This window comes from Epinephelus lanceolatus, chromosome 13 (genome assembly GCF_041903045.1).
Source record: "Epinephelus lanceolatus isolate andai-2023 chromosome 13, ASM4190304v1, whole genome shotgun sequence".
Classification (NCBI taxonomy): Eukaryota; Metazoa; Chordata; class Actinopteri; order Perciformes; family Serranidae; genus Epinephelus; species Epinephelus lanceolatus.
Window position 1 is genome coordinate 28,009,374 of NC_135746.1, and position 27,510 is coordinate 28,036,883.

Below are 27,510 nucleotides of genomic sequence, written 5' to 3' on the forward strand. Positions count from 1 at the left end.
TAAAGTTTAAGTGACTTAAAACGAGAACATGAAAATATGATCACGTCATATTTTAATCAATTAAGGTCAAAGACTTTCACTCAGCTGTCCGTCACAAGAGGCTGCCTGTCGAACAAATGTTGGACAAAATATGATGACGAAGTGAATTTCACTCAATCTGAGCAAGTTTTCTCCAGTTGATCTACAAAAGAAACACAATCTTTGCTGTAATTAGTATTTCAAAACACTTTATTAACATGCTTTTGTTTTTCATTAGCCTGTACAGTCGGTACTAAAAGGCCCCATCACAGGAGTGCACGCACACACACACAAACACACACACACAAAGGAGTCAAATATTTAGACATTATACAGTATAAAAGCTGTTATTGAAAAAACACAAATAGACTCACACTGTTCACTTGCACTTTGGATTATGTGTTGACACGCAGATTTGTTGTTCTGCAAACACTTCTTAGATGCAGAGCTGCTTTGTTGTTGCTTCAGTCAACTTCAGTGAATTGAAGTGTTTTCAAGTTTGAAAGTCAAGTTCAGTGTCTGGAAAGTTTGGTGATCAAATAAGCTGGAGGTGGCTGTTGTGGTAGTACATGGTTTTGAAGTGTGACTTTTTAAAGGTGTGCTTGGCTAAACTGCTTAAAGGTGATGTTTTGCATTTGGTAGCGAGAGACTGTGGACTCATATTGACTTTAATCTTCCATGGTATCATTAATCATTCAGTGAGATGTGTTCACTGAGCATTGGAACTACTGAAACAGTCCTACAGAAAGCTGTTAAACATTTTTTAGAGATACCTTAGCCTCAAAATGATTAGTGCATATCAGTTACTCACGCACAAAGTGATTTTGTCAAGTAGGTCATGTTCCTGGATCAACCAATCACAGGCCTCTGACATCATCAGTGTGCTTCTTCTTCTTCTTCTTCTTTCAAAATTCCTTTGTGCTTTGTGTGAGCTAGTTTTCCAATTGAAGTTAGTACAATTGAACAAAATCCTCAGTAACACTGGACTAAATTCTTGTGAGCTGCTGCAGGGTTAGAGAGTTAGCTTGCTAAGTGGGGTACGTTGTGAAACTGTGTTAATGGCAGGTATTTGCGACAGAAAATATTATGCTTCATACTTGTTAATTAACAATAACTGAGTCTACTGGCAAGCTTTCTTGTTAGCACAGCCCACTTACTTATGCTAACGTGCTTAAATTCTAGCCTATTGGCAAGTTTACTTGTTAGCATAGCCCACCTACTTAGAAAGACAGTGGGCTTAAATTCTAGCTTATTGGCCAGCTTTCTTGTTGGCATAGCCCACTTACTTGGCAAGCTAATGCGCTAAAATTCTAGCCTATTGGCAAGTAGCATTAGCATAGCCCACCTACTTAGCAAGCTAACGCGCTAAAATTCTAGCCTATTGGCAAGTAGCGTTAGCATAGCCCACCTACTTAGCAAGCTAACGTGCTAAAATTCTAGCCTATTGGCAAGTTTACTCGTTAGCATAGCCTACCTAGTTAGCAAGCTAATTTACTAATCCTGCAGTAGTTTATAAGGATTTTGTTCAGTGTAACTGAGGATGTTGTCAAATTGCAAACTTAAATTTGGAAAACTTAATAGAGGCACAAAGAAATTTTGGAAAAAAAAAAAAAAAAAAAATGCAGATGCAGCACACTGATGATGTCAGAGGACTATGATTGGTTGATTACAATGTTGGTCCAGGAACACAATGTGGGATGTTGATTCAGAAGCATGTCTCACTTGGCACAATCACACCGTGTTATGTTGAATTTGCGAGGAAAAATTTGTTTTTCTTGCAAGCCTCCACGGTGAACGAAGAATCCAAAAAGTGAAAAAGTCTTGATGGAGTAAAAGGGAGCTACGTGTTAAAAACAGGAACAGAAACTATATCTAAAGATCAGTTTACAAACTCTCACACAACTGATGAAGTGTGATTCAAGTCTCATTTATCCAGTTGTATGCTCAGTACCTCCCAAACGTGCTTTTACTGGCGTCCAAATAGCGTATCTCAGCGGTATTTTACTACTAAGTTTACAACTAGATAAATGAGACTTCGATTATACTGCATGAGTTGTGTCAGAGTTTGTAAGTGAATGTTTTGATACGGTTTTGCTTTTCTTAAACTTGGCCCCCCATAACTTCAATTCATCAAGAGTTTTCTCTGTTTTTGGATTCTTCATTCACTGTGGAAGCATGTGAGAAAAACAAAGCTGTCCTCACAAATCAAAAGGTAGTAACAGCTTGAGTAACTGATATACAAATGATCATTTTGGGTATGAAGTATTCCCTTAACAGAGGAATTTAAGTTCAACTTGTGAGATTTCTACGAAGAGCTTCAGCAGTTTTGAGGCTAAATGACAAATTGCCAGCTATCCCATGCAAACATTGCTTTGGGTATCAAACTGCAGTACTTTTTAAGTACTGACCAAAATGTCTATAGTCAAATTCCTAAAAGTTCTTGGCTTTTTGTGGTGAAACAAAATTCAAACAACACCTTTAAGAAATTTGGCCTATTTTGCAACACAGAAAAAAGTTTTTTTGTAGAGAAATATTTGCACTGAAAAGGTGTTGTATTAGTACAGTCACCAAAACGCAGGCATCACATTGGCAACAATATCAGTATCATTAACATTATTGTAACAAACTGTACCTGAATTGGTAGAGACCCTGCGACTGTTTGGTTTTACCACAAGGTTTTTCCTTTCTAAAGCAGCTCTGCCTGTTTCTGTAAAACCCAAAATCTGCTGCCAGCACCAGAACACCATTTCAAGGTAACATTCCTGATTAACTACCAAATGAATAGCATCAAAACAAGGATTTTTTTCAACTAATCTAATTTGGGGAAAAAAAAAATAGAAAAATTCCACTTTTGTGAGCTAGTTGGCTCAACAGGTTCACCTGAGTTTAAAAAAAAAAATCACCCGTTGGGCTGGTAATTTAAAAAAGCTCCTTATTATTTGTTTTATTTTGGCTTTTCTTTTTTTTTTCCCTTGTAACAAAATGATATCCAGTGTGTAACATATTCTGACTTCAAATCAGTACCGGAAGCAACTTCACTAATTATTCTAAACTTGAGAACATGAGAAAAATTTGCAAATTATCTCAAACAGTGAACAAAAACATAAAACTTTTTCCTTTGGTTTAGCTGGTAGTGTTTCAGTACATAAATAACTTGCATTTTAAATGGAGTTTGGCAACTATGTGACACTAGCATTACACTGAGCATTATCTCCACTGTGTAAACAAAGGCAAATGAAGCTTGGAGTGTTAGCAAAAGGCCCGAGGGTACTTTGAATCCAACGACGACACCTGGCACGAGATATTCTTGGGGTAGGCCCTTGATCTGTGGCAACTCAAATAAATAAACCCTTTCGTTCAGACAGTGCAGAAGAAAATCACTTTGTACCAAACACAAAAATATGTAACCACCAAAATCTTTGCAACCGCCAATTTCAGTAACATTTGTTCAAAAAGAGAGGAAAAAAAAAAAGAAAACAGTGTCAAGAGTGTTCAGATCCAAGCCACACTGTATGAATAAATTCATTAAAGTGCTCAGAAAAAAAAAGACAAGACTAACAGGTGATGAACAGACTGAGAGTAACACAAAGAAACGCCATGCCAAGTGTTAGAGGATACACATCAAATGCATTAATGGAGAATGGCCACTATCCTGAGTGGAGCTGGCACATTCACAAGCTTGCATAAAGCTGCTCATAGCAGAAGGTCAGATTTCCAGAATGAGGCAAAGAGCTCAGCGATACACCTCTAAAGGCCTTACTCATCATCCGGCTTTATGAACATATATAAAAAGTTTTTAATAGAAAGAACTGAAAGACTGTGTGTTGAAAAAGAGGTGAGGAGAAGAAGAAAATAAACTGAGCTGTCACCAGACGGCGATTCTTTTGTTCCATCTCTCATAGAAAGCAGTTTGGCTGAAGCGCCTCTGGGATGAGCCGCGTGAGAGGAGCCGAGACGCCGCCGATGCAGGTAGAGAGATTCGACCCTTCTCAGGCTAATGAGGTCGCTGAATTAGAGGCGGGCAACGGTGGCTTTCTGAGTGGGGAGTTTCCCTCCTGGACAAAGAGACAAGTTTAAGATTTGGAGGGAGAGAAAACAGTGTTTATTCCTGCTGTGTGTTTAACTGACAGCTTCTTTCTTACCCAGAGTGTCTTCCAACGAGTTCACCATCACCTTGTTGACCTTTAACGTCCCCTGCTCCGCTCTGAAATACAAACTCTGGTTATTTCACAGCGCTAAGGCTGGAGTTCACGGGGACTATATCTTTGTTAGAGTAGCTGCAGTGAGAATCTGTGACAGTGCTGTCTGTGGATTATCCATAGTAAATAAAACCTAAACCACGTCCACAGCTGGATGCAACAACAGGTAAGTGAGAAATGTCATACTGTGTAATCTTCTTGCCACCTTATCCTTCAGTGAGCTGCTTATTTCTGTACCTGTTAGTTCTGTCCTCCCAGTGGGACAGTCTCTGTCTCATTTAAACTATTAAGACAAGTACTTATAGTTCATGTTTGTCCTGTCGACAAGACTATGTTTCTAACCATTTTGTTTGTTGTGTCCCACAAGCTCATCTGTATGTCTCAATCTCTGCATGTGTCTGTGTGTCCCTGTTTCTGTCTTTCACTGTCTGTCTCTTTCTTCCTGTCTCTGCAAGTCTTCCACTCTGTCTCTCTCTTTGCATGTCTCTCACTCTGTCTCTCTCTGCGTGTCTGTCTCTCCCCATTTGTGTTTCTCTGCCTCTGTCTTTCACTGTCTCTCTCTCTTTGCATGTCTCTGTGAGTCTCTCTCTGCGTGTCTTTCCCTCTGTGTCTTACGCTGCGCGTTTCTGTCTCTCCCTATGTCTCCCACACTCTGCATGTCTCTCTCTGCAGGTCTCTGTCTCTCTGTGTGTCTCACTCTGTCTCTCACTGTGTGTCCCCTTGTTTCTGTTTGCATGTCTTTCTGCAGGTCTGTCTCTTTGTGTGTCTCACTCTGTCTCTCACTGTGCGTGTCCCCGTTTCTGTTTGCATGTCTCTCTGAGTGTCTGTCTCTTTGTGTGTCTCACTCTGTCTCTTCTGTCTCTCACTGTGTGTCCCCTTGTTTCTGTTTGCATGTCTCTCTGAGTGTCTGTCTCTTTGTGTGTCTCACTCTGTCTCTTCCGTCTCTCACTGTGCGTGTCCCCGTTTCTGTTTGCATTTCTCTGTGTCTCTGTCATTCTGTGTGTCTCTCACTTTGTATGTCTGTCTCTCTGTATGTCTCCCACATTCTGCATGTCTCTGTCTCTCTGTGTGTCTCACTCTGTCTCTCACTGTGTGTGTCCCTCTGTTTGCATCTCTCTCTGCATGTCACTGTTTCTGCCTCTCACTGTGTGCGTGTCCCTTTCTGTGTCTTTCACTGTGTGTGTCTCTCTTTGCATGTCTCTCTCACTCTGTGTCCCTGTCTGCTTTTGACCCCTCCTCTTAAAAACAGGACAGAGGATTTGCAGTGGAGGATTTTAAATGCTGCCCCTGCTGTAAATGTTTTTATCTCTGTGATCAACCCCACAGTTTTAGGTGACTGTCCACTCTTTGGAGCAGAGGCAGGTCTTCAGTCTTTACATTGTTTGATGTGCTGGAGACTTTTTTTTATACAGTTTGGCAAGAGGTGGTCTGAGGCTGCCTTGATTCTGGGAGTCAGCTACAGAAAAGCTGACGCCTTTAAGTGGCAATTACTAAACCTGATAGTAGGAGAGGCCAAACTGTCCATCAGCAGCAGCAGAGTAAAGGACAAGACAGGAGGCACTTCCTGTTTTCATGTCTTTACTCTGGGCTGGTTTTAGGTTTTACAAGAAGATGGACAACATGCGTAGTTTTGTCAGCACAGTGGTGCTATGATGATGCAATATGTTCTGTCATAGGGGATGAATTAACATTATATTTAGATTAAAGTTGTTGTGTTCATTTTAATGTGCAATACTGAACGGCACTTTTAAGCTCTATTTATTGAAAACAATGTATAATTTTTAATGTTTTTAAATAAAGTTTTTGTAAAAATCAAATCTCTCTCTCTGGTTTAGTGTTTTGTTTAGTTGATTTTCTCTTTTTTCACCAGTTGTTCAATAAAGATTTTTTTGAAGCTTTTCCTTAAGTTTCTTCTTTTTTTTCCAATTAAAGTTTTTTTTTAATGAAGTTTGTTCTTCTACAAATTGAGAGTCTAAAGATAGTGTGTTGTATGATGTACCGACTGTAAAGCCTCACGAAGCAGATTTGTGATTTGCGTAAATAAATAAAACTAAATTGATACACATTTTTTTGCAGCTTAATTCCATGAATCAGCTAATGGGAAAAAACAACGAGCAATGTAGCTTCTTAAAGTGCAGCAAAAATCATCATGATATACTGAATATGACCACTGTGACCACACAGATAAAATCATTAATTAAGCTTAAATATATCTATAACTGTCTTGTATTTAAAGTTTGCCTGATGTTTCAGTTGATCCAACCAACCAGGGAAACAAAGATGATCAAAACCAACATACCCTTTGATTTTCCGTACAGCTCCGAGTCTTAGCAAAGCTGCCAGAGAGTTCTTCTGGAGGTCGGATGACAACACCTCTGTGTATCTTAGTCTACCTGGATAACACACACACGTATACAACGCATATTAAGTACATTTTGTAAGGAGCTGAGGTAAAAACACAAGCAGAAATATTTTTAAAGTAAGACCTGCTAGAAGATGTTTGACGATGAACTTGCGGACGGCAGGAATAAACTGTTTTTCAGTCAGAGTCTCAGTGGCCTCTTCACACAGGAACCGGCACACCACCTGAGAACACACACACACACACAAACAGATGGTGTGTTAACAGCACCTCCTAGAGGACATCTAAAGTTTAACACACAGACTTTGTTCAACAGTTCTGGAGCTATGGGATCAACATGTAGTAAGAAAATCAAAACAGCACAGTGTTTGCATGTACTTTAAATTGTGTCTACATATATGCATTAATCTGCAGTACAGTGCTCCCTGGAATCACATTTAAGACCATATATGGATATAAATATGAGGGATTAATAAAGTACTTTATGAGTATGTCAAGCTGTAGGAAAATTATACTAGAAAATAGGCAGTTTGGCATTACAGATGCGTGATGTACCACTTTTTTTTTTAATTAATTAAAAAGTGCAAATGCAGTGTGAAAAGACTTCTTCAAGATGATTTTTAATTAAAGTTAAGACAGGTTTTTGCACAAGTATTGTTTTTTCTTATTGAAGCATTGAATAAGAAAAAAATATACAGTATAAAGCTAAGTAGAAGCCTATAGGTGAATCTGCATTTTGCCAACGGGTAAGTGCAAGAATAAAGTTTGTATGTTTACAGATTTTTAACATTTGGACTTTCAGTCACACGAAGCTCATGACTCATTTTGACAAAAGAAACTCAGAGATGGATAAATGAGACATCACAAATTCAAATTTAAGACTATTTAAAGGCCCAGTGTGTAAAATGGGTTGAAAACCGTTGAAAACAGTGACATCAGTGGTCAAATTCTAGATTGCAGGGCTCACTCACTCACCCCTCCCGTCGGGTAAATGACGGTGGCCTCGTAGGGACAAAAAGCCTTGCGCACGAGTTTTTCAGGAGTAGGTCTATCTAGCGACGAGGTGAATGTTTATTTAGAAATCTAAACCATGTTACGATATTGTAATGAATCCCTCACGAGCAGGAGACCAGAGGAGCGTTTGGGAAAAAGGCCCGTTTATTTGAGCACTCCAGAAACTCCGGTAACACTCCACTCCGTCCCAAACTCTGACTCTTCTAGCGTAACACACAAACTCCATAACTTTACACACATACTCGTTTACCATTCCAAGTGGGGACCCCCCTCCCCTCTCTGCTCCGCCAATCTCCAGCCCGCACACTGACTGACAGCGTAGCCAGTAAACAGAGCTCAGCTGTTTATTTAGCCTAGCAATATCTCCGGACTATAGTAGCTGCAATGGACGACTTTGAACGCGATTTTGAAGAGTTTCTTGTAGCGGACACAGACCCAGAGCCATACCTGTTTGAGCCGGGGCATACAGATGAGGAACTCCATGTGTTTGATGCTGAGCGGGCGAGAAGAGAGGCTGAATGCACAGAATGGGATTTGGTGCTACTGCTACCATCGTTGGGGAGATATATCACCAGGAGGAAAAGCGCCGCAGAGAGTGCATCACAAGGAGTGAAGTTGCGTCTTCTTTTCCTCGCAGATGATGGTTCGGGTTCATTCTCTCCTGTTGCGTGGTAAGTGTGGTCCATTCACAAACTTTATAACTAAAAAAACTTTTCACTACTCTCTATTGACAAACTACTAACACTCTCTGCTGTTTCTTCCTCCTTCTTTCCTTCCGCTGTCTTCGTTGGTTCATTTACACATGCGAAACGCGTTCTCTGGCTGGCTGGATTGTCCGCTCGGTCTGCCGTACATACATGGCGGTGCAAGATGGCGATCTCCCTAAAGCAAGGCCCTTGCTATATATATATATATATATATATATATATATATATATATATATATAAAAGCATAATTATAAGGCTACGAAAACCAAACGAATTTTATTTTATAGCAATCATACACTTGTATAAACATATTAATGGGTAGAATATTCAGATTCAGATTCAGATTGACAATAAACCATGCCAAATATTACACACTGGCCCTTTAATGACTTTGAAGGCCTGATATTTATAAATTTAAGACTTTATAAGGACCTGCAGACACCCTGATTATGCTTATAAATGCTCTGTTAGATTTACACTTAAAGAATTTTAAAGTTTAAAAAATATTTCAAATCAATCAAACTATCAATATGTGATGTAAATTAGAAACAATAAGTGAGCTGAAACAAAAGACATCAACTCCACCAGGTCATCTTCAGGCCTGATAAAAAGCAAAAAATAAATAAAACGTTGCCTCTGTTCAAATCTTATAAAGTTCAGGAGCTTTAATCCAATGTGCAGACACTCTCTGGGTTTGCTTTGACTGATTCTTTAATGCAAACAAATACCCGTATTTGTAAAAACATCACAAAACCAAACATGTACAAAGCTGTATTGTGCGTGTCTCCCTCACCTGGTATCCTTGTAAGAAGGGATCCAGCAGGTTGGTGAGGAAGCCCAGTGTTCTCTGTCCTCTTTCAGTCACCAGAACCTCCTGCTGGGTGACCTGCAGAGCTCCCGTCTTCACCAGCAGGTAACAGGCCTCCTCGAAGTCCTATAAGACACAACATAAGTGAAATATGAAACCCCAACCGCATGTTTGAATGGTTACTACAGGGCCATTAAATCAACTTAACCTTTACTTAAAGTACAGCAGTGTATAAATGTTGTTCCTCACCTGCACCGTGGCTCCAGGACAGAGGATGAACTCATTGGAGAACATGTTTCTCAGGAAGCTGAAACTGTTGAAGACTTCCTCTGGAAAACATAATGTTTAACATGCAGGAGATTCAGCAACCATTTTAAAACCTGTATAATGAGTGATTTTCTTTAGCGTGGAAAAAAAAAAAAGCCCAGCTCATTAGACACGGATATTTGGTTGACTTGAAGTTGTGTCAACAACAATATCTAATACCAACGTCAATTTGATGCCTGGCAACAGACAACATTGATGTTTTGTTGGTTTTAACTTGTTAAGTAAGGTCTTCCAAACGTCTCCGACTGAGGTGCATAAGGTTCTGAAAAGGACTGACCCCCGAAAGCAGCTGGCCCTGACAACATCCCCGCCCGTACCCTGAGGGTCTGCTCTTCAGAGCTGGCTGAGGTCTTTACAGACATTTTCGATCTGTCCCTCTCCCGGTCATCTGTGCCCATTCCCAAGAAAAACAACATAACCTGTCTGAATGACTATCACCCCATAGCACTCACCTCAATTGTAATGAAGTGTTTTGAGAGAACAGTCATGTCACACATTAAACAGGTCTTCCCCAACACAATAGACCCACTGCAATGTGCATATCATCAGAGCCGCTCCACTGACAACACCGTCAATGCAGCCATTCACACAATCCTTTCACACCTCGAACACAAAAACACTTTTGCTAGAATGCTGTTTGTAGATTACAGTTCAGCTTTCAACACAGTCATCCCAGACAGGCTGACTGACAAGCTCTTCACCCTTGGACTGACAACCCCCCTCTGCCACTGGGTCCTTGACTTCCTTACAGACAGACCCCAGGCAATCAGGGTTGGTACCAGGACATCGGGCACAAAGACAGTGAGCACAGGGACCCCCCAAGGCTGCGTGCTGAGCCCACTCCTGTACACCCTGTACACCCTGTTCACCTACGACTGCGCCCCCTCCCAGACCAACACCTCCATCATCAAGCTTGCTGACGACCCAACTGTCATCGGGCTGATCACTGATGGAGACGAGGCAGCCTACAGAGAAGAGGTGGCTCAGCTGGTGTCCTGGTTCCAGGAAAATAATCTCTCCTTAAATGCTGAGAAGACTAAGGAGATGATTATCGACCCAAGGAAGAGCAGAGACCAGCACGTCCCACTACACATCAACGGGACATAGGTGGACAGGGTGAAAACCTTCAAACTCATTGGCACCCACATCAGCGAGGAGCTCACCTGGACTCATTACACACAGCAGATCGTCAAGAAGGCTCAACAGAGACAATTCTTCTTGAGGAAGCTGAGGAACTCTGAACTATCCACCAAACTCCTCCGCGACGTTTACGGATGCACAGTGGGGAGCATTATACTTGCTGTCTTTCTATTTATTTATTTTAGTTTAGTCAGTGTATATTTTAGTGGTGTCAGGGCAACTTGCAAAGTAAGAATTTCATTGCCTGTAACCACTTTACGTTTGCTGTGTACATGACAATAAACCTCTTGAATCTTGAATATTCAGACGTAAGGTATGTTATATCACATAGTACGATGATGTTTGAGGTAGGTAAACTGTGTGTCAGTCTTACGTTTCTGGCTGGAAGCGGCGGTGTGGATGGCCGAGGCCAGCAGAGCCGGTCGGAGAAAGACGTGCAGCGCCTGGTTCCTGTACGAGGCGCAGGAGAGTATGATGACTGCCTGGCTCATCAGCTCCTCTTCTGGGGTGACGGTGCTGCGAGGCTCCCCTGGCGTTGCTGGTCTTTCTGCTTCAGGACAAAGTTTAAAAATCAGAAGTTGCCAAAAATGGTTCTTTTTAACATATCATGTCTTTATTTAGTATTCATAAGCTGTGTAGTATACATATTTAATGAATGAACAACACTGTAATGTCGTTGTACATAGATGTAAGTGTTAAAAGTTTATTTACCCTTAACATCCTGCTTAACCATTTGGTAGAGAAGACTGTGTGTCACTATATCTTAATGAAAAGTGTGTTGAATTAAATTTCATGTGATTGAGCTATCTCTACCATCTGTAAGTATGGTTTATATTCACTGTTGTTAATACTATATATTTGTTGTATCATAGAAAGTATTACTGTCATTGCCTCAGGGTTATGTTTACTTCTGTTTGTTCTGCACACAGAAAAAGAATACCACACATTTAATCATAAGTGCTATATCGTAGGCAAACTGGACTTGCTTGTGTTTCTTGAAGACGTTTCGCCTCTCATCCAAGAAACTTCTTCAGTTCATGACTGGTACAGAGTTGCAGGCTTTGTGAGTGTGAACCCTTACAGAGTCGTTGAGATCACGTGAGCTCTTCATAGTCATTAAGGTCATAATGTGAGTCGCTGACCCACCTGGCCATTAGGGTCAGGTGAGACCAGGTGAGAATGGGTGTGAAGTCTTCTGGGAAGGGATCCCAAGACTGCATTGTACAGTAGGTAGGTGATAAGTGGTGTCATAGTCCACCTCCTCTGCTTATCAATGGCTGCTCCAGTTTGATGTAGATGTCTCATTTTACTCCTCTTCCAAACCATCTTTCTTCTCTGACCAAGATGTGCACATTGCTGTCCTCAAAGGAGTGTCCCTTCTTCTGTAGATGTAAGAGGACAGCTGAGTCTTGACCTGACGAGCTGGCTCTCCTGTGCTGTGCCATGCACTTGTGGAGTGTTTCCCCAATGTATAAATCTGTGCATTCCTGGCTGCACTGAACTGGATACACTACATTACTCTGCTTATGTCTGGGTGTTCTGTCCTTGGGGTAGACAAGCTTCTGTCTCAGTATGTTGCTGGGTTTGAAGTGCTTGAAGTGTTTAAAGCCTGCAACTCTGCACCAGTCATTTAGAACTGAAGAAGCTTCTTGGATGAGAGGCAAAATGTCTTCAAGAAACGCAAGCAAGTCCAGTTGCCTATGATATAGCACTTATGATTACCATGATTTGGAAGACTGGGAATCTTCCCCAACAAACATACATTTAATGTTATTCCATTATACATTTGATGAAAAAAAAAATTAAAATGTGATTATTTTTTACCATTTCTGAGATGTTTTGAAAGAACTGTAATGGTAAATATCTGGAATAAATATGTGGAAATAATATGAGTACTGGTATTACTTCTAATTCCATGGTCAAAGAATTTACATGTTGACTAAAATGTTGGTATACTGACATATTACTAGCATTATAACAACATATGGTTTGTAATGTTGATGTTTTCTTGCTGTTTTACCATTACCATGAAGAGCTATCTCAACAGTTTCGTAGAGGCCTACATTTAAAAAACTATGGGGTTTGTTAAAAAAATAATAAACAGTGATTTATGTTATTATTGCCCAAAGAAAAACATTTTCCATTGTTTTTTTCTTAGTTTGGACATTAAAGGGTTAATGTATTTGTCAACTACTATATCTCCTCTTGTGACCACCCATAATTTAATAATATTATAAAACAGCTGTCATTTTAAAAGATATGAGTTTATGGGTGATGTTAGAATTCTTTTTGACCAGAACCAAGAGACGTGATCACATGGTTCCAGTTTTAGCCTCTTTACACTGGCACCCAGTATGTTATTATGTTATATTTTAAGATTTAACTGATGACTTTTATGGCTTGTCATGGTCTCTCTTCCTGCTCTATCGCCAACCTCCTAGTACCACTTAGCAAACACGGTGTGAAACAATCACGACAGAATATAGCAGAACAGCAGAACCTGGGCTATAAGCCTGTATAAACCTTTTTAACATGCCCCAAATACAACTCAAATAACAATTGAATGAATTACTACATATCAAACTCCATACAGCACAGATGTGTCAACCCTGGCTCTACCTCTATGGCACTTTATGCAAAACACATGGCATACACCTCAAATGAAAGCAGCGACTCCACAGTTTCTGAAGATATATGTCAAAGCATGCGATACCAAAGCATCAGAGATATAGAAGCCAAAGAATAACAACAGAATTTGCTTCGCCAAATGACAGTTGTAAAATTTCTCTTACCTTTGCTGTTTTGCTGTGAAATGTTTATTATACCGGTAAATCCACACTAAATCCTAACTGTAGTAAAACTGTATTCTGATAAGATAAATATTTATTGTCATAGTACAGTCATACTTGTGTACCACAGCACAAGGAAATTGGGATACTGTCCACTTGCAGTATCAACGATAAAAAAACAAGATAAAATAAAAAATATGAAGAGTAGAAAAATATATACAAAATATCTAAAGTGCATGTGAGAAACAGATTATTGTTCATTGCAAATGGCCCATTGTTGAAAAATACATAAATAGACTAATAAGTGACATATATATATATATATATATATATATATATATATATACACACACACACACACACACACACACACACATATATATATATATATATACATACATACATACATACATACATACATATACATATATATACATATATAATTATAATAAGTGACTTATCATGTTTTGTTTTGTTTTGTTTTGTTTTTTTTTGCAAAGTATACCAATGAAACTATGATCTTTTTTGTAGGCTACTAATTTGATCTTGCTTCCAAACTTTTGGCCTGTTGTATAATACCTTTAGGACCCTGGGGGAAGCATTACAATTTCCGTACACAGCAGCCTGCACTTCCCAACAGACGGCGTTATGCTGACTCTGATTGGCTGACAGTGCTGTCAATCTCATGTTGGGTGGGTATGGCCTCATTCTATTGGCTCGAACGAGATAGAGCCCCGCCTGTCCGTGTGGACAGGCAGCATTACGTTTAAAGGAATCAGAGCTTTGCAGCTGTGTATGGGACATTTTTCACCTTTTTTTTTTTTTTTTTTGTGAAAATAGAGAGAGAAAGATGGCGATGCATGGTCTGAAGAAACGTTTTAACCCCGTGGAAGTATTGGCACTGCTGGAGAAGGACTGCGAGAGCTCGTTTTGTGTGAATGATTCTCCATCAGAGGACGAGGACCTCGTGCACCCGAACTACACACAAGACAGCGGTGACTCGGATTACTGTCTTCCATCGTCGGAAAGGTAACGTCTTATATATGTTGTGTGTAGATTTATCCATCTATCTAGAGCTAGCAGCTTTGTCAGGTGTGTGTGTGTGTGTGTGTGTGTGTGTGGGTGGGTGTGTGTGTGTGTGTGTTTGTTTATTTTTTTTTTTACCACGTTTCTTGCTTTCGTGTTTACATGTAATTGCAATTTCAGAGCGAGGCCACTGAGTTAATATATATTTGTTTTGCTTCCGCATTTGGGTTTACAGTGATGAGGATGATTATGACGATGAGGATTATGTGCCGACCCCTGCCAGTGACCCAAGACCTTTAACATCAACACTGCAATCAAAAGCTGGTGGACTGTTGGCTCCTTCACCTAGCCAAAGGCCTGGAAAAAGGAAGTTGTCACTTGCAGAGAGTGAGGAGGAGAGTGAGAAGGAGAGTGAGGAGGAGGAGGAGCAAAAGGACAAGAAGAAGAAGAGGAAGAAGAAGGAGGAGAACCAGAAGGAGAAGAAGAGGAAGAAGAAGGAGGAGGAGGTGGACGACAACAGGTGGCATGACAAAGAGGAGGAGGACATCAAACCTGACCCTCTCAGATTCATGCCGGCCAGGAGCCCTGGACCCATGATCAACACCACCACAGCATGGTCTCCCATCAGCCTCTTCCAGCTCTTCTTCTCCACTTCTGTTGTCAGAACAATAATTGAAAACACAAATGCCAATGCTGCCAAAAGAAATCAAGCTGGAGTGCGTTTCAAGTGGGAAGCGCTCACAGTGAAGGACTTTTACACGTTTTTAGCCACTATCATTTTCACCGGCCTCGTGTCAGTCCACAACAGGGCAGATTACTGGAGGAAGAAATGGCCGTACAACTTCCCCTTCCCCAGTAGAAAGATGTCACGGGACCGCTTTGAGGCGATTTTGTGGTCACTTCACCTGAGCGACCCAAAAGAAGACGAAGAAAATGAAAAGAAAAAGAACACCCCCGAGTATGACAGACTTTTCAAGATAAAGCCGCTGTACACAGATATGGTGGACGCCTGCAAAGCCCATTTCCAGCCATATCGGAATCTGTCCATTGATGAGCGGATGGTCGCCAGCAAAGCCCGCATCAGCATCAAGCACTGCATGAAGAACAAGCTCACAAAGTGGGGATACAAACTGTTTGTGCTGGCTGATGCATCTACTGGCTACACGTGTAATTTTTTCGTGTACACAGGCAAAAGACAGACCCCCACAGGCCGCAGTCTGAGTTACTCTGCCGTTATGGACCTTCTGTGTTTTCCTATCCTCGGTAGCGGCTACACGCTGTACACGGACAATTTTTACACAAGCACCACTCTATTTACTGATTTGTCCAAAAAGAACATTGGCTGTTGTGGAACCATTAGGACAAATAACACTGGCTTCCCAAAGACCCAGACCAACAACCTGCCCAAAAATGCTGAGAGGGGGGACATTCGTTGGATGAGGAGCGGCAAACTTCTCTTCGTGAAGTGGATGGACACAAGAGAGGTTAAAATGTGCTCCACGGTGCACCAGGCCTACAACGGACTGACAGTGTTGAGGAAAGCGAAGGAGGCTGGTGTGTGGAAAAACAAGTCCGTACCTGTTCCGGACTGCATCGTGGACTACAATCGCAACATGGGTGGTGTGGATTTGTCCGATGCACTGATCGGATCGTACAGCGTCCACCAGAAGACGAAGAAGTGGTACAAGACTTTTTTTTACCACTTTGTGGACATCGCTGCCGTCAACAGTTACCTCTTACACAAGGAGCTGTTCAAGGTCAGGCAGGACCCCACCCAGACAAAGCCCTTCACCCACAAGAAATTCAGGGAGGTGTTAGCCAAGCAGATGCTTGAGTTTGCTGATGGCTCAGAAGCCACCCCACCACCCACATCCCCCACCACTTGCATGCCCGTATTCTTCGACAACAGGGAAACAAGGGCCAGGAAGCACTGCAAGAGGTGTCTCAATGCTGGAACACCCAGGGTGAAGACAGCGGTGTATTGCAGGAAGTGTCTGGTTCCTCTCTGCCTCACCTCTAAGAAGAACTGCTTCCAGTTGTGGCATGATGGACAGTAACTTCCTGATGGTCATGTGTTAATACATGGCCAATAGTTTAGATGGTTCTTTTAGTTTCACCTGTGTTTTCACAGTTTGTATTGTTACAGAAATGTTTGATAAAGTAAATCTGCTCCATTTGGACTCAACACTCACACTCACTTTCTTTGTGTGGTCATTTTGGGAATGGGAAATATATAGAGGTCTGGTTGAATCTTCAAAAAAATGCCAAAAACGGTTGTATTTGGATGTATTGAGCACCATTAGTGATATACAAATGAAATATATAGCTTTGTACATGAGAAAAATCAAATGGCACACACGGTGTCTGTTCTAACACCTCTCTAATATTCTTCTCCTTCACCTTATCTGAATCAACCATTGCAGAGATAATGTTCACATATGTAATCATATTGTACTATGATTTGATAGGTTGAGAGCTGCAGCTGCGTCATTCTACAGGGATACTCATCCTGAAAATGCTTTCCTTTAGGCAAACCTGAAACTTTTTGTGCTGTGTGTCGTCTTCATTTAAAGGGGGTTTATGGTTGTGCGTAGACCCTACAAACAGCTTACGCCGCAGAGGTTCCTGTGAAGTGCTGTAAAGTTTAGTTGATTCAAAACTCACCCATAACACACATTAAATATGGCTTAAAAAAGAGACAAATTCAAACAAAAGTACACATTGGCTTCACTATAACTCACAGCATTCACAGACAAACACTAGTCTTTATTTGGACACATTTTCCCCACAACTACAACATGCTAACGTTTTTAGCACAAGCCTATGGTATTTTACATTGTAAAATTGTATAAATTAGCCTAACAGCTAGCGATCTTTTCCTCTTCTCATATAAAACCAGGGACAACAGCAGCATTTAACAAAGGTAACGGTATGCAGTATCTCACATAAGTAAGTACACCCCTCCCATTTCTGCAAATATTTCATTATATCTTTTCATGGGACAACACTATAGAAATGACACTTGATATAACTTAAAGTAGTCAGTGTACAGCTTGTATAGTAGTATAGATTTACCTTCCTCTGAAAATTACTCAAAACACAGCCATCAACATCTAAACAGCTGGCAACATAAGTGAGTACACCCCACAGTGAACATGTCCAAATTGTGCCTAAAGTGTCAATATTTTGTGTGCCAACCATTATTATCTAGCGCTGCCTTAACCCTTTTGGGCATGGAGTTCACCAGAGCTCACAAGTTGCTTCAGGAGTCCTCTCCCACTCCTCCATGATGACATCATGGAGCAGATGGATGTGAAGACACCTTGCGCTACCCCACCTTCAGCTTGAGGATGCCCCACAGGTGCACAGGTGAGTTTAGGGCTGGATACATACTTGGCCAGTCCATCACCTTCACCTTCAGCTTCCTCAGCAAGGCAGTTGTCATCTACAAGGTGTGTTTTGGCTCATTATCATGTTGGAAAACTGCATTGCAGCTCAGTTTCTGAAGAGGGGCGATCATGCTCTGCTTGGAATTCACTCATGCAACCCCAAACCATGATGCTGCCACCACTATACTTGACTGTAAGCAAGGGACAGTTGTCTTGGTGCTCTCTCAGCATGTGTGGCACCTTGGTGAATAGCACCAAGACAACTGTCCCTTGCTTACAGTCAAGTATAGTGGTGGCAGCATCATGGTTTGGGGCTGCATGAGTGCTGCCGGCTCTGGGGAGCTCGGTTCATTTAGGGAAACATGAATTCCAGCAGAGCATGATCACCCCTCTTCAGAAACTGGGCTGCAAGTTTTCATTATCAAGTTTTCCAACATGATAATGAGCCAAAACACACCTTGTAGATGACAACTGCCTTGCTGAGGAAGCTGAAGGTGAAGGTGATGGACTGGCCAAGTATGTATCCAGCCCTAAACTCACCTGTGCACCTGTGGGGCATCCTCAAGCTGAAGGTGGGGTAGCGCAAGGTGTCTTCACATCCATCTGCTCCATGATGTCATCATGGAGGAGTGGGAGAGGACTCCTGAAGCAACCTGTGAGCTCTGGTGAATTCCATGCCCAAAAGGGTTAAGGCAGCGCTAGATAATAATGGTTGGCACACAAAATATTGACACTTTAGGCACAATTTGGACATGTTCACTGTGGGGTGTACTCACTTATGTTGCCAACTGTTTAGATGTTGATGGCTGTGTTTTGAGTAATTTTCAGAGGTAGGTATATCTATACTACTATACATGTTGTACACTGACTACTTTAAGTTATATCAAGTGTCATTTCTATAGTGTTGTCCCATGAAAAGATATAATGAAATATTTGCAAAAATGGGAGGGGTGTACTCATTTATGTGAGATACTGTATAATTTGGCTCCATTACAACTCACAACATTCACCAACAAAACAACTGTCCTGTACTAAACACGTTTTCCACACAAATACAACATGCTAACGTTATTAGCGGCAGCCTATGTAATTTTACATTGTATACATTAGCCTAGCAACGAGTCGAGATTTCCTCTTCTCATATGAAACCTGGATAAATCTTTAAATATAAATCCCTGAAGGATAAATCAAACACACGACTTAAAATGCTATTTTAGTGGAGGCTTTACTGTCTTCACAATTTATTGTTGTGAAATAAAAGTCAATAATAGCTTTGTTTCCACTGTGGGAAAAGGTGTTGGTACACAAAAACAAACAGGAGGTCTGCGTCACTGCGAGGCGTAGTTACATTTCTGGGGAGGTGCATGTCAGGCATGGAACTGTGTTTTGAAATGCACTTTATAAATAAATGTTATTATTATTATTATTATTATTATTATTATAGTCATTTATTAATTGTTTAGAAATGCTAAATTTGGGGATTAAAAAAGTTAAGTGTTAGGGGTAGCCCTGCAAAACTACAGAAATATTGCTTATTATGGTGCTTGCACATAAAAAAAAAACTTTGAAATGAACAGTGAACTGATAATAATGAATATTTAGCATAAAAGTCAATCACAATTTTGTTCTTCGGGAACATGTCCTTACCTCAGTTAAATGTTTTTGTAACTTAAATGATCAGTATATGAAGGAACAGTAAGATTTCCCAATGGTACATGGGGAAAAAAATGACATACAGCAAAGAAATACAAGAATTAGGGCAAGAAAAACAAATAAAAACAAACCTTGCTCCACTGCCAGCTGGACTCTCCCCTCACAGATCCTCACTAGACCTTGATGCAGGGACAGACTGGAGGAAACCACCTCTGATGGAGGGACGTGGTCTGAAGGGGAGAAAGAAAAATCATAATGGCGCACTTGGGCACACAGAGAGCTTGATGGCTGTATGAAGGTGAGCACTTTAGCGCTGGGCTCGTGCTGTACCAGGCCAGTGGAGGAAGGCGCCGTACTGCCGGGAAAGGTCGCGCAGCCACACGGCCTGTGCGGTCAGCTCGTCCAGTGCCATCCCCTGTTTCTGCCCCTCTGCCTGGTTCTGGAGCAGCAGGGAGGCCAGAAGGACCCACGGCTTCAGGACCATGTTCTCCTCCTGGGCCCGCACCAGCTTGTAGGCCGAGTCATTCACAAAGCTGTGGACGTCCTGGTCGGGCCTCCTGGGGATATGTCTGCAAATGGAGAACTCACATTTATGATTTTTAAATTTTTAATTCCAATTTACTGTCAATTTTCAAGAGTGAAAATTTATTTTTTTCACTCCAACATGTACAAAACAGAGATAATGCAAGCATGAGATAGCTTAACGTACTTTCATACTACATGCATAATTTAATGTTGAAGTATCGCACCTTGGTACCAGGTTGAACTGGCAGCGGTTAACTTTGCCCTGGGCTAAACTTCTGACAGACACAGGCTGACCAAAGTACACATGGATGCTGCCGTAGTCTTCACTGAGGACCTTTCTGGCTTTAATCAGACCCTGCAAAAGGAAGGATGCACAAGAGAAGCAAAGGTCGTGAGATGTCACTCAGCATGTGTACGGGGTTTTTTCAGGCTGCAAAAACTATGACAGATACAGGTGTTGCAGGTCAAACAGGTCAGATGTTGAAATGACTCACTGAGGTGGACTCCTTGGGTTTGGGGATACCCAGCAGTTCTCTGGCGTAAAGCGTCTCCTCCAAGATCCTCTCGTAGCTGATGCTGACTGGGACCACGTTGACATCAAACACTTCGCCTTTGAGAAATGGATCCATAACTATATTCAAAAGACCTGGAAGAGGACGGGAAGGAAAAACTTTGTTGAATAAAATCAGTGACATCAGTGACAAAAGTTGCATGACAGAAAACTGAACAAATATTTGCAGAATCAGGTCGAAATATTCTTTGATGTTTTTTCTTTGCTAAATAGTAATAATGCAGGATTCACTTATTGCAGGATATTTTCACTTTTTTTCACATATATATTAGGATTGCAGCAATGTACTGGTTTCACTTTGATCATACTGTGAACATCTGCTTATCTATAGTATGAAAAATGCAACTGGTAGGAGAATCAGGTTGTGGTTTCAAGGCTGAATTATAATGCAACACTTGATCAATCAAAGAAATCCTATGTTTTCGTTTCTTTAAGGGTCAATTCAACTGATAATAATTGTGTAATAACGTGTACCTTAAAATGGTGATATTCTCCTAAGAAGGTTAGTGTATTGTGAAAATCTCACACCATTGTAGCCCTAATACACGTTTCAACAGTAAAATGTGCTTTTTGCTTTTTTTTTTGTAACTTACCTAACTTTGGAGTCAAAGACTTGGCCGTCCGGCTTCTTGTCCCCTCTAGGAAAAACTCTACTGGTGCGAATCCATTCTGGAGTGAAAGACAAAGATTGTGTACGTTTTCAGACTAATGCTGGTTGCCTGTAAAACAGCTCCAACAAAAAAATAGTTAAATCAAGAACCTTCCACTTTAACTGACTGGTTTAATGTGATCCATGAAATTTATACTATGGAAAAATGAACCTTTGAACTGAGACTTAAGACCGCTTTATTTTGAGAAACGTTGAAAGGATGGATTGAATTTGTTAAGCCATGTAGAACAGACTTCAAATAAAAGTTGTATAGTGACTTAGTGCTGGCCAATGTATCGAATGAAACGGTGTCATTTCCTGAATGATGTGTACTGTCATACTGTAAGCCCCTTGTGGGGATGCATTCAATGGGCAATCCCATGTAAAACGCCCAGACTAGATACGCCAAGAGGTGGTTTAACTGCACGAGCCTCTCATTCATGAGTAGATGCTTTCTATGTGGTGATACGGTTGGCAGGTGTAGTTTGGTAGAAAGAAAATAGTTCCTCCATGAAACTGCTCACAACAAGGTCTGTGGATTATCTTGAGTAATCAGGTCATGATTTCTGGAAAGAGACGTTGCTGTTGAGTTTTTCAAATGTATTATTTTGGTGCTTTGAGCACCACAAGCCAAGTGCCAACTAGTTCCATTATATTCAAGAGAAGGCAGACATCTTTATGGCCGATACCTTCAACACTCGGCAATTCACACTGAAACAATCTAGACTGATAAATAGTACAACAGGTAAGAGGAGAAATATACAGTACAGGCCAAAAGTTTGGACACACCTTCTCATTCAATGCGTTTTCTTTATTTTCATGACTATTTACATTGTAGATTCTCACTGAAGGCATCAAAACTATGAATGAACACATGTGGAGTTATGTACTTAACAAAAAAAGGTGAAATAACTGAAAACATGTTTTATATTCTAGTTTCTTCAAAATAGCCACCCTTTGCTCTGATTACTGCTTTGCACACTCTTGGCATTCTCTCCATGAGCTTCAAGAGGTAGTCACCTGAAATGGTTTCCACTTCACAGGTGTGCCTTATCAGGCTTAATTAGTGGAATTTCTTGCTTTATCAATGGGGTTGGGACCATCAGTTGTGTTGTGCAGAAGTCAGGTTAATACACAGCCGACAGCCCTATTGGACAACTGTTAAAATTCATATTATGGCAAGAACCAATCAGCTAACTAAAGAAAAACGAGTGGCCATCATTACTTTAAGAAATGAAGGTCAGTCAGTCCGGAAAATTGCAAAAACTTTAAATGTGTCCCCAAGTGGAGTCGCAAAAACCATCAAGCGCTACAACGAAACTGGCACACATGAGGACCGACCCAGGAAAGGAAGACCAAGAGTCACCTCTGCTTCTGAGGATAAGTTCATCCGAGTCACCAGCCTCAGAAATCGCAAGTTAACAGCAGCTCAGATCAGAGACCAGATGAATGCCACACAGAGTTCTAGCAGCAGACCCATCTCTAGAACAACTGTTAAGAGGAGACTGCGCGAATCAGGCCTTCATGGTCAAATAGCTGCTAGGAAACCACTGCTAAGGAGAGGCAACAAGCAGAAGAGATTTGTTTGGGCCAAGAAACACAAGGAATGGACATTAGACCAGTGGAAATCTGTGCTTTGGTCTGATGAGTCCAAATTTGAGATCTTTGGTTCCAACCGCCGTGTCTTTGTGAGACGCAGAAAAGGTGAACGGATGGATTCCACATGCCTGGTTCCCACTGTGAAGCATGGAGGAGGAGGTGTGATGGTGTGGGGGTGTTTTGCTGGTGACACTGTTGGGGATTTATTCAAAATTGAAGGCACACTGAACCAGCATGGCTACCACAGCATCCTGCAGCGACATGCCATCCCATCCGGTTTGCGTTTAGTTGGACGATCATTTATTTTTCAACAGGACAATGACCCCAAACACACCTCCAGGCTGTGTAAGGGCTATTTGACCAAGAAGGAGAGTGATGGAGTGCTGCGGCAGATGACCTGGCCTCCACAGTCACCGGACCTGAACCCAATTGAGATGGTTTGGGGTGAGCTGGACCGCAGAGTGAAGGCAAAGGGGCCAACAAGTGCTAAACACCTCTGGGAACTCCTTCAAGACTGTTGGAAAACCATTTCAGGTGACTACCTCTTGAAGCTCATGGAGAGAATGCCAAGAGTGTGCAAAGCAGTAATCAGAGCAAAGGGTGGCTATTTTGAAGAAACTAGAATATAAAACATGTTTTCAGTTATTTCACCTTTTTTTGTTAAGTACATAACTCCACATGTGTTCATTTATAGTTTTGATGCCTTCAGTGAGAATCTACAATGTAAATAGTCATGAAAATAAAGAAAACGCATTGAATGAGAAGGTGTGTCCAAACTTTTGGCCTGTACTGTACATTATTGATTTGAGGTGAAATGTCCCTTTAAATGTCTACAAGGATTCTAGAAAAAGCAGCATCCTCACCTTGAGAATAGTCTTGACATACTCTGAGAAGACGGCCCAGTACAGTTTGTCTCCACCGAACGATCTCCGAATGAAGAAAGCTCCGGACATCCGCAGCATCTCCCCAACAAACTTCATCCCCATGAAGTCTGCAGAGACAAACAAACTGTGGGCTCATGTGCAAACAGTGATGGCGTTGGACTGCAATATAGTGGGAAGTGTTCTTAATATTCTGACCCTAATTTGATTGAACAAAACATTACACTTCAAGCTTGTATATATCGTAACAATGTACACACTCTTGTTCTTTCAGTGCTTACCCATGCCGGCAGCGATGACAGGCAGGGCCAGGTCATAGGTGTACAGGATGTATGACATCAGCAGGAAGTCCATGTAACTACGGTGACTAGGTAACAGGACTACTGGGTGCTCCTGAATGGCTTGTTGGAGCTATCAATGAAGCAAACAACAGATTAGGTGCGTATCTGTATTTGAAAGTGCGTCACCTTCATAGTGTTTTTAGCGTTTCACTCACACTCTGTTCTTAGTGTCACATGTGTGTATTCTCACCCTCTGGATGCCCTCCTCATTGACACAGATGCTCCTGAACAAGGTTTTAAAGACTTTGCTGAGCGTGAAGGCAAAGAAGCGAACGGTGCTGAGCTGCTGACTGTGAGCCATCTCCTCCAAGATGGCCGACGCCTCCTCCTGGAGGTCATCAGCTGCTTTGCCCGTCTCTTTGGAAACCTTGACAATTCAAAATGAAAATAATATTTAATCCAGCAGAAAAAAGAAAAGCCATACGAATGAAGTTTATGAATATGAATACTACAACATGGCACTATTTTCTATCTTTCCATAACTTTGTAGTTTTATTCATTCACTTTCTGTAAACGCTTATTCTGTTAGGGGTCGTGGGGGGGGGGGGGGCTGGAGCCTATCCCAGCTGACACTGCGTGAGAGGCAGGGTACACCCTGGACAGGTCACCGGACTATCACAGGGCTGACACATAGAGACAGACAACCATTCACACTCACATTAACACCTATGGACAATTTAGAGTCACCAGTTAACCTGCATGTCTTTGGATTGTGGGAGGAAGCTGGAGTACCCTCTTGCTGTGAGGCAACAATGCTAACAACTAGACTACTACCAGAAAAACAGTGCTTCTTTTAACTAACTTGCCAATTTTCAAGTGTAATCTTGAGACCACGTCCATCAGGCTAAACCAGAATGTCGACCTGCTGTCAGTCAGCCTCTAACTTACCTGACTGATGACATAGTGTATCTGATCGGACTGAAGCACCATGCTCTTCAGCATGCTGGATGTACACGGTGTTACTCCTTTATAAACAACTGGAGTGTAACATCTGAGGGCGTATCTCAGGTCACTGGAGTTCCTCCTCTCCTCCAAAATGTCCTCAAAGTCATCTCTCTTCTTCAGCATAGGATCTCTATGCTATTAAAGACAAAAACATTACAATCAGACACTGTAACCATAACATATTCTAAATGTAGTTCACAGTACCAAACAGTAAAGAAAGACACAAGATGGGATATGGTCTACATTTTTAGTAAAAGGTAAGGGAGTGCAAAGCTCTTGTTTTCATTGTACAAAAACAAATCTGGGGTGTACACCTCAGGGTACCAGTCTCTGCACCAACAGCTATCAAAACAAGTGACGTTTTCTGTGGTATTTACCTGAGGCCACAAAAAAGTAAAGTAACAATACCGCAATCTTAAAATACTTTTGTTACAAAATTGTACTTGTGTAAAGGCACAAGAGCATCATCATGCTGTGATTTTTCTGAGCTATATTTAACTGCACATTATTTGTTTAATCTATAACAATACACTATGTATATTATTTGTTACATTACTTATGTCACATATTTTGAAAGTAACTGCTTATTTACTTCAATAAATAACTGTTATGGAGTAAAAAGTACAACATCTCTCTTTGAAATGTAGCGGAGTAGACATAGAAAGTACCATGAAATGGAAATACTTAAATAGAAGTACCTTAAAATTGCAATTGAGTATTTAGCAACATTTTTACAATATTTAAATGCATTTTCACATAAAGCTGATTGAGTTCAATTCAATTATAATATTTTTATGATACTAAACTGCATTTTAATTTAGAACCAATTTAATTTACATGCAATTAAAATGTGCAATAATTTACGATTTTTAACTAAATCTGATTGAGTTTACTTGTAATTAAAGTACCATATTTTCATTCATTCATTCATTCATCTTCTAACCGCTTCATCCTCTTGAGGGTCGCGGGGGGGCTGGAGCCTATCCCAGCTGACATTGGCGTGAGAGGCAGGGTGCACCCTGGACAGGTCGCCAGACATAGAGACAAACAACCATTCACGCTCACATTCACACCTATGGACAATTTAGAGTTACCAATTAACCTAGTCCCCAATCTGCATGTCTTTGGACTGTGGGAGGAAGCCGGAGTGCCCGGAGAGAACCCACGCTGACACGGGGAGAACATGAAAACTCCACACAAATGGGCTCCCACGCCCGGGATCGAACCGGCAACCCTCTTGCTGTGAGGCGACAGTGCTAACCACCACACCACCGTGCCGCCGTACCATATTTTTTAATGTTCAATTAAATTTTAATGTATATCAGATACAAGTTCACTTGTGCTTAAAATACAATATTTTTACAATAGTAAACTGCATTTTAAACTAAAGCAGATTTAATTTACACACAATCAAAATACAATAGTTTTTCATTCTTAACTGCATTTTAATGTGAAGCCGCTTGAAATTACATGTCATTTAAGTACAATAATTCCACTATTCCTATCTTTATTTTAATGTTAAGCAGATGGAGTTCACTTATAATTAAAATACAATATTTTTCCATTTTCAACAACATTTTCATAATGAAATTTTAATGAAATTGTGTGTAATAAAAGTACAATATTTCTTCAATACTTTACTGAATTTTTATGTACATCAGATTAAGTTCACTTGTACTTAAATTACAATATTTTTACAGTAATAAACCACATTTTAAAGTAAAGCCCACTAAATTCACATTTAATTAAAGTACAATGGTTTAACCATTTTTAACTTATTTTAATGTAGAGCAGACTGAGTTTACTTGTAATCAAAATAGAATATTTTTTCTGTTCTTCTCTAGCTTGAAAATACATGTAATTTAAGTACAATAATTTTACCATTCTTAACTGAATTTAAATGTAAAGCAGATGGAGGTCAATTGTAATAAAAATACAATATTTCCTCCATTCTTAACCACATTTTAATGTGACGCAAACTGAATTTAGTTGTAATTAAAAGGTGCTCTGCACATATATGTGTCTTGTCTTTAGTTACTTCCCAGTCTTGTGACGAACCACAAACACACTGATTAACATAGTTAAAGAGTGGCATATCTTTGGTTGCATTAAAACCAAATATCCTGCAGGCTACATGTAGATAGAAATGTAAAGAAGCGATTCCTCAACAGACTTCTGTAACGTAAATTGCCTAATTCAATTTCTGTAACAACAGCGACACAGAGCTGTGTGTTTCGGTGCTGTGTTGATACACACGTATGACTTTGGGTTCACCTGTTTGAATGAAATGTCAAAAAGAGTGCACTGAGCTGCAGCAGAGCTAGCTAAGTTAGCTTAGCTCCCTGCCAAGCAAAGCAAAGATACATACCGTGTACACAGCGCTGGATGCCATTCTCTGTCTCACTTTACAAACTCATACACGCTGCATACAGTGAAGTTATATGTGCAGGAAAATTTTTAACGGTCCTGCGTCTCGACGTATACACCTGTATATGGCAAAATCACTTGGAGAACTTCACATGGGCGTGTTAACTGGCGTTTCCGTGGCACTTCCGCAAATACGGTAG

At 40.8% G+C, this 27,510-nt stretch overlaps 1 protein-coding gene across 1 annotated transcript; it reads right to left on the reverse strand.

Moving 5' to 3' along the window:
• Positions 1 to 210: 210 nt before the first annotated feature.
• gnpat (glyceronephosphate O-acyltransferase) lies at positions 211 to 27,487 on the reverse strand. Its single transcript, XM_033648861.2, has 17 exons — positions 27,312 to 27,487; positions 24,887 to 25,078; positions 24,189 to 24,365; positions 23,939 to 24,068; positions 23,640 to 23,767; positions 21,122 to 21,197; positions 20,452 to 20,603; positions 20,182 to 20,312; positions 19,763 to 20,001; positions 19,564 to 19,662; positions 10,949 to 11,125; positions 9,358 to 9,437; positions 9,094 to 9,234; positions 6,704 to 6,803; positions 6,517 to 6,610; positions 4,161 to 4,222; positions 211 to 4,073 (listed from the first exon to the last, which is right to left on the reverse strand). Exons 1-17 carry the CDS (start codon positions 27,333 to 27,335, stop codon positions 4,030 to 4,032), a joined length of 2,046 nt encoding a protein of 681 aa, XP_033504752.1. The 5' UTR covers positions 27,336 to 27,487; the 3' UTR covers positions 211 to 4,029.
• Positions 27,488 to 27,510: the final 23 nt, after the last annotated feature.

Excerpts from the sequence above, each read along its gene's own strand:
- gnpat (XM_033648861.2), bottom strand. The coding sequence starts at position 27,335 with ATGGCATCCAGCGCTGTGTACACG. Across the intron at positions 24,069-24,188 it reads ATGAGGAGGGCATCCAGAGG|CTCCAACAAGCCATTCAGGA; the intron begins GTGAGAATACAC and ends CTTCATTGATAG. Across the intron at positions 9,235-9,357 it reads GTCCTGGAGCCACGGTGCAG|GACTTCGAGGAGGCCTGTTA; the intron begins GTGAGGAACAAC and ends TGTGTCTTATAG.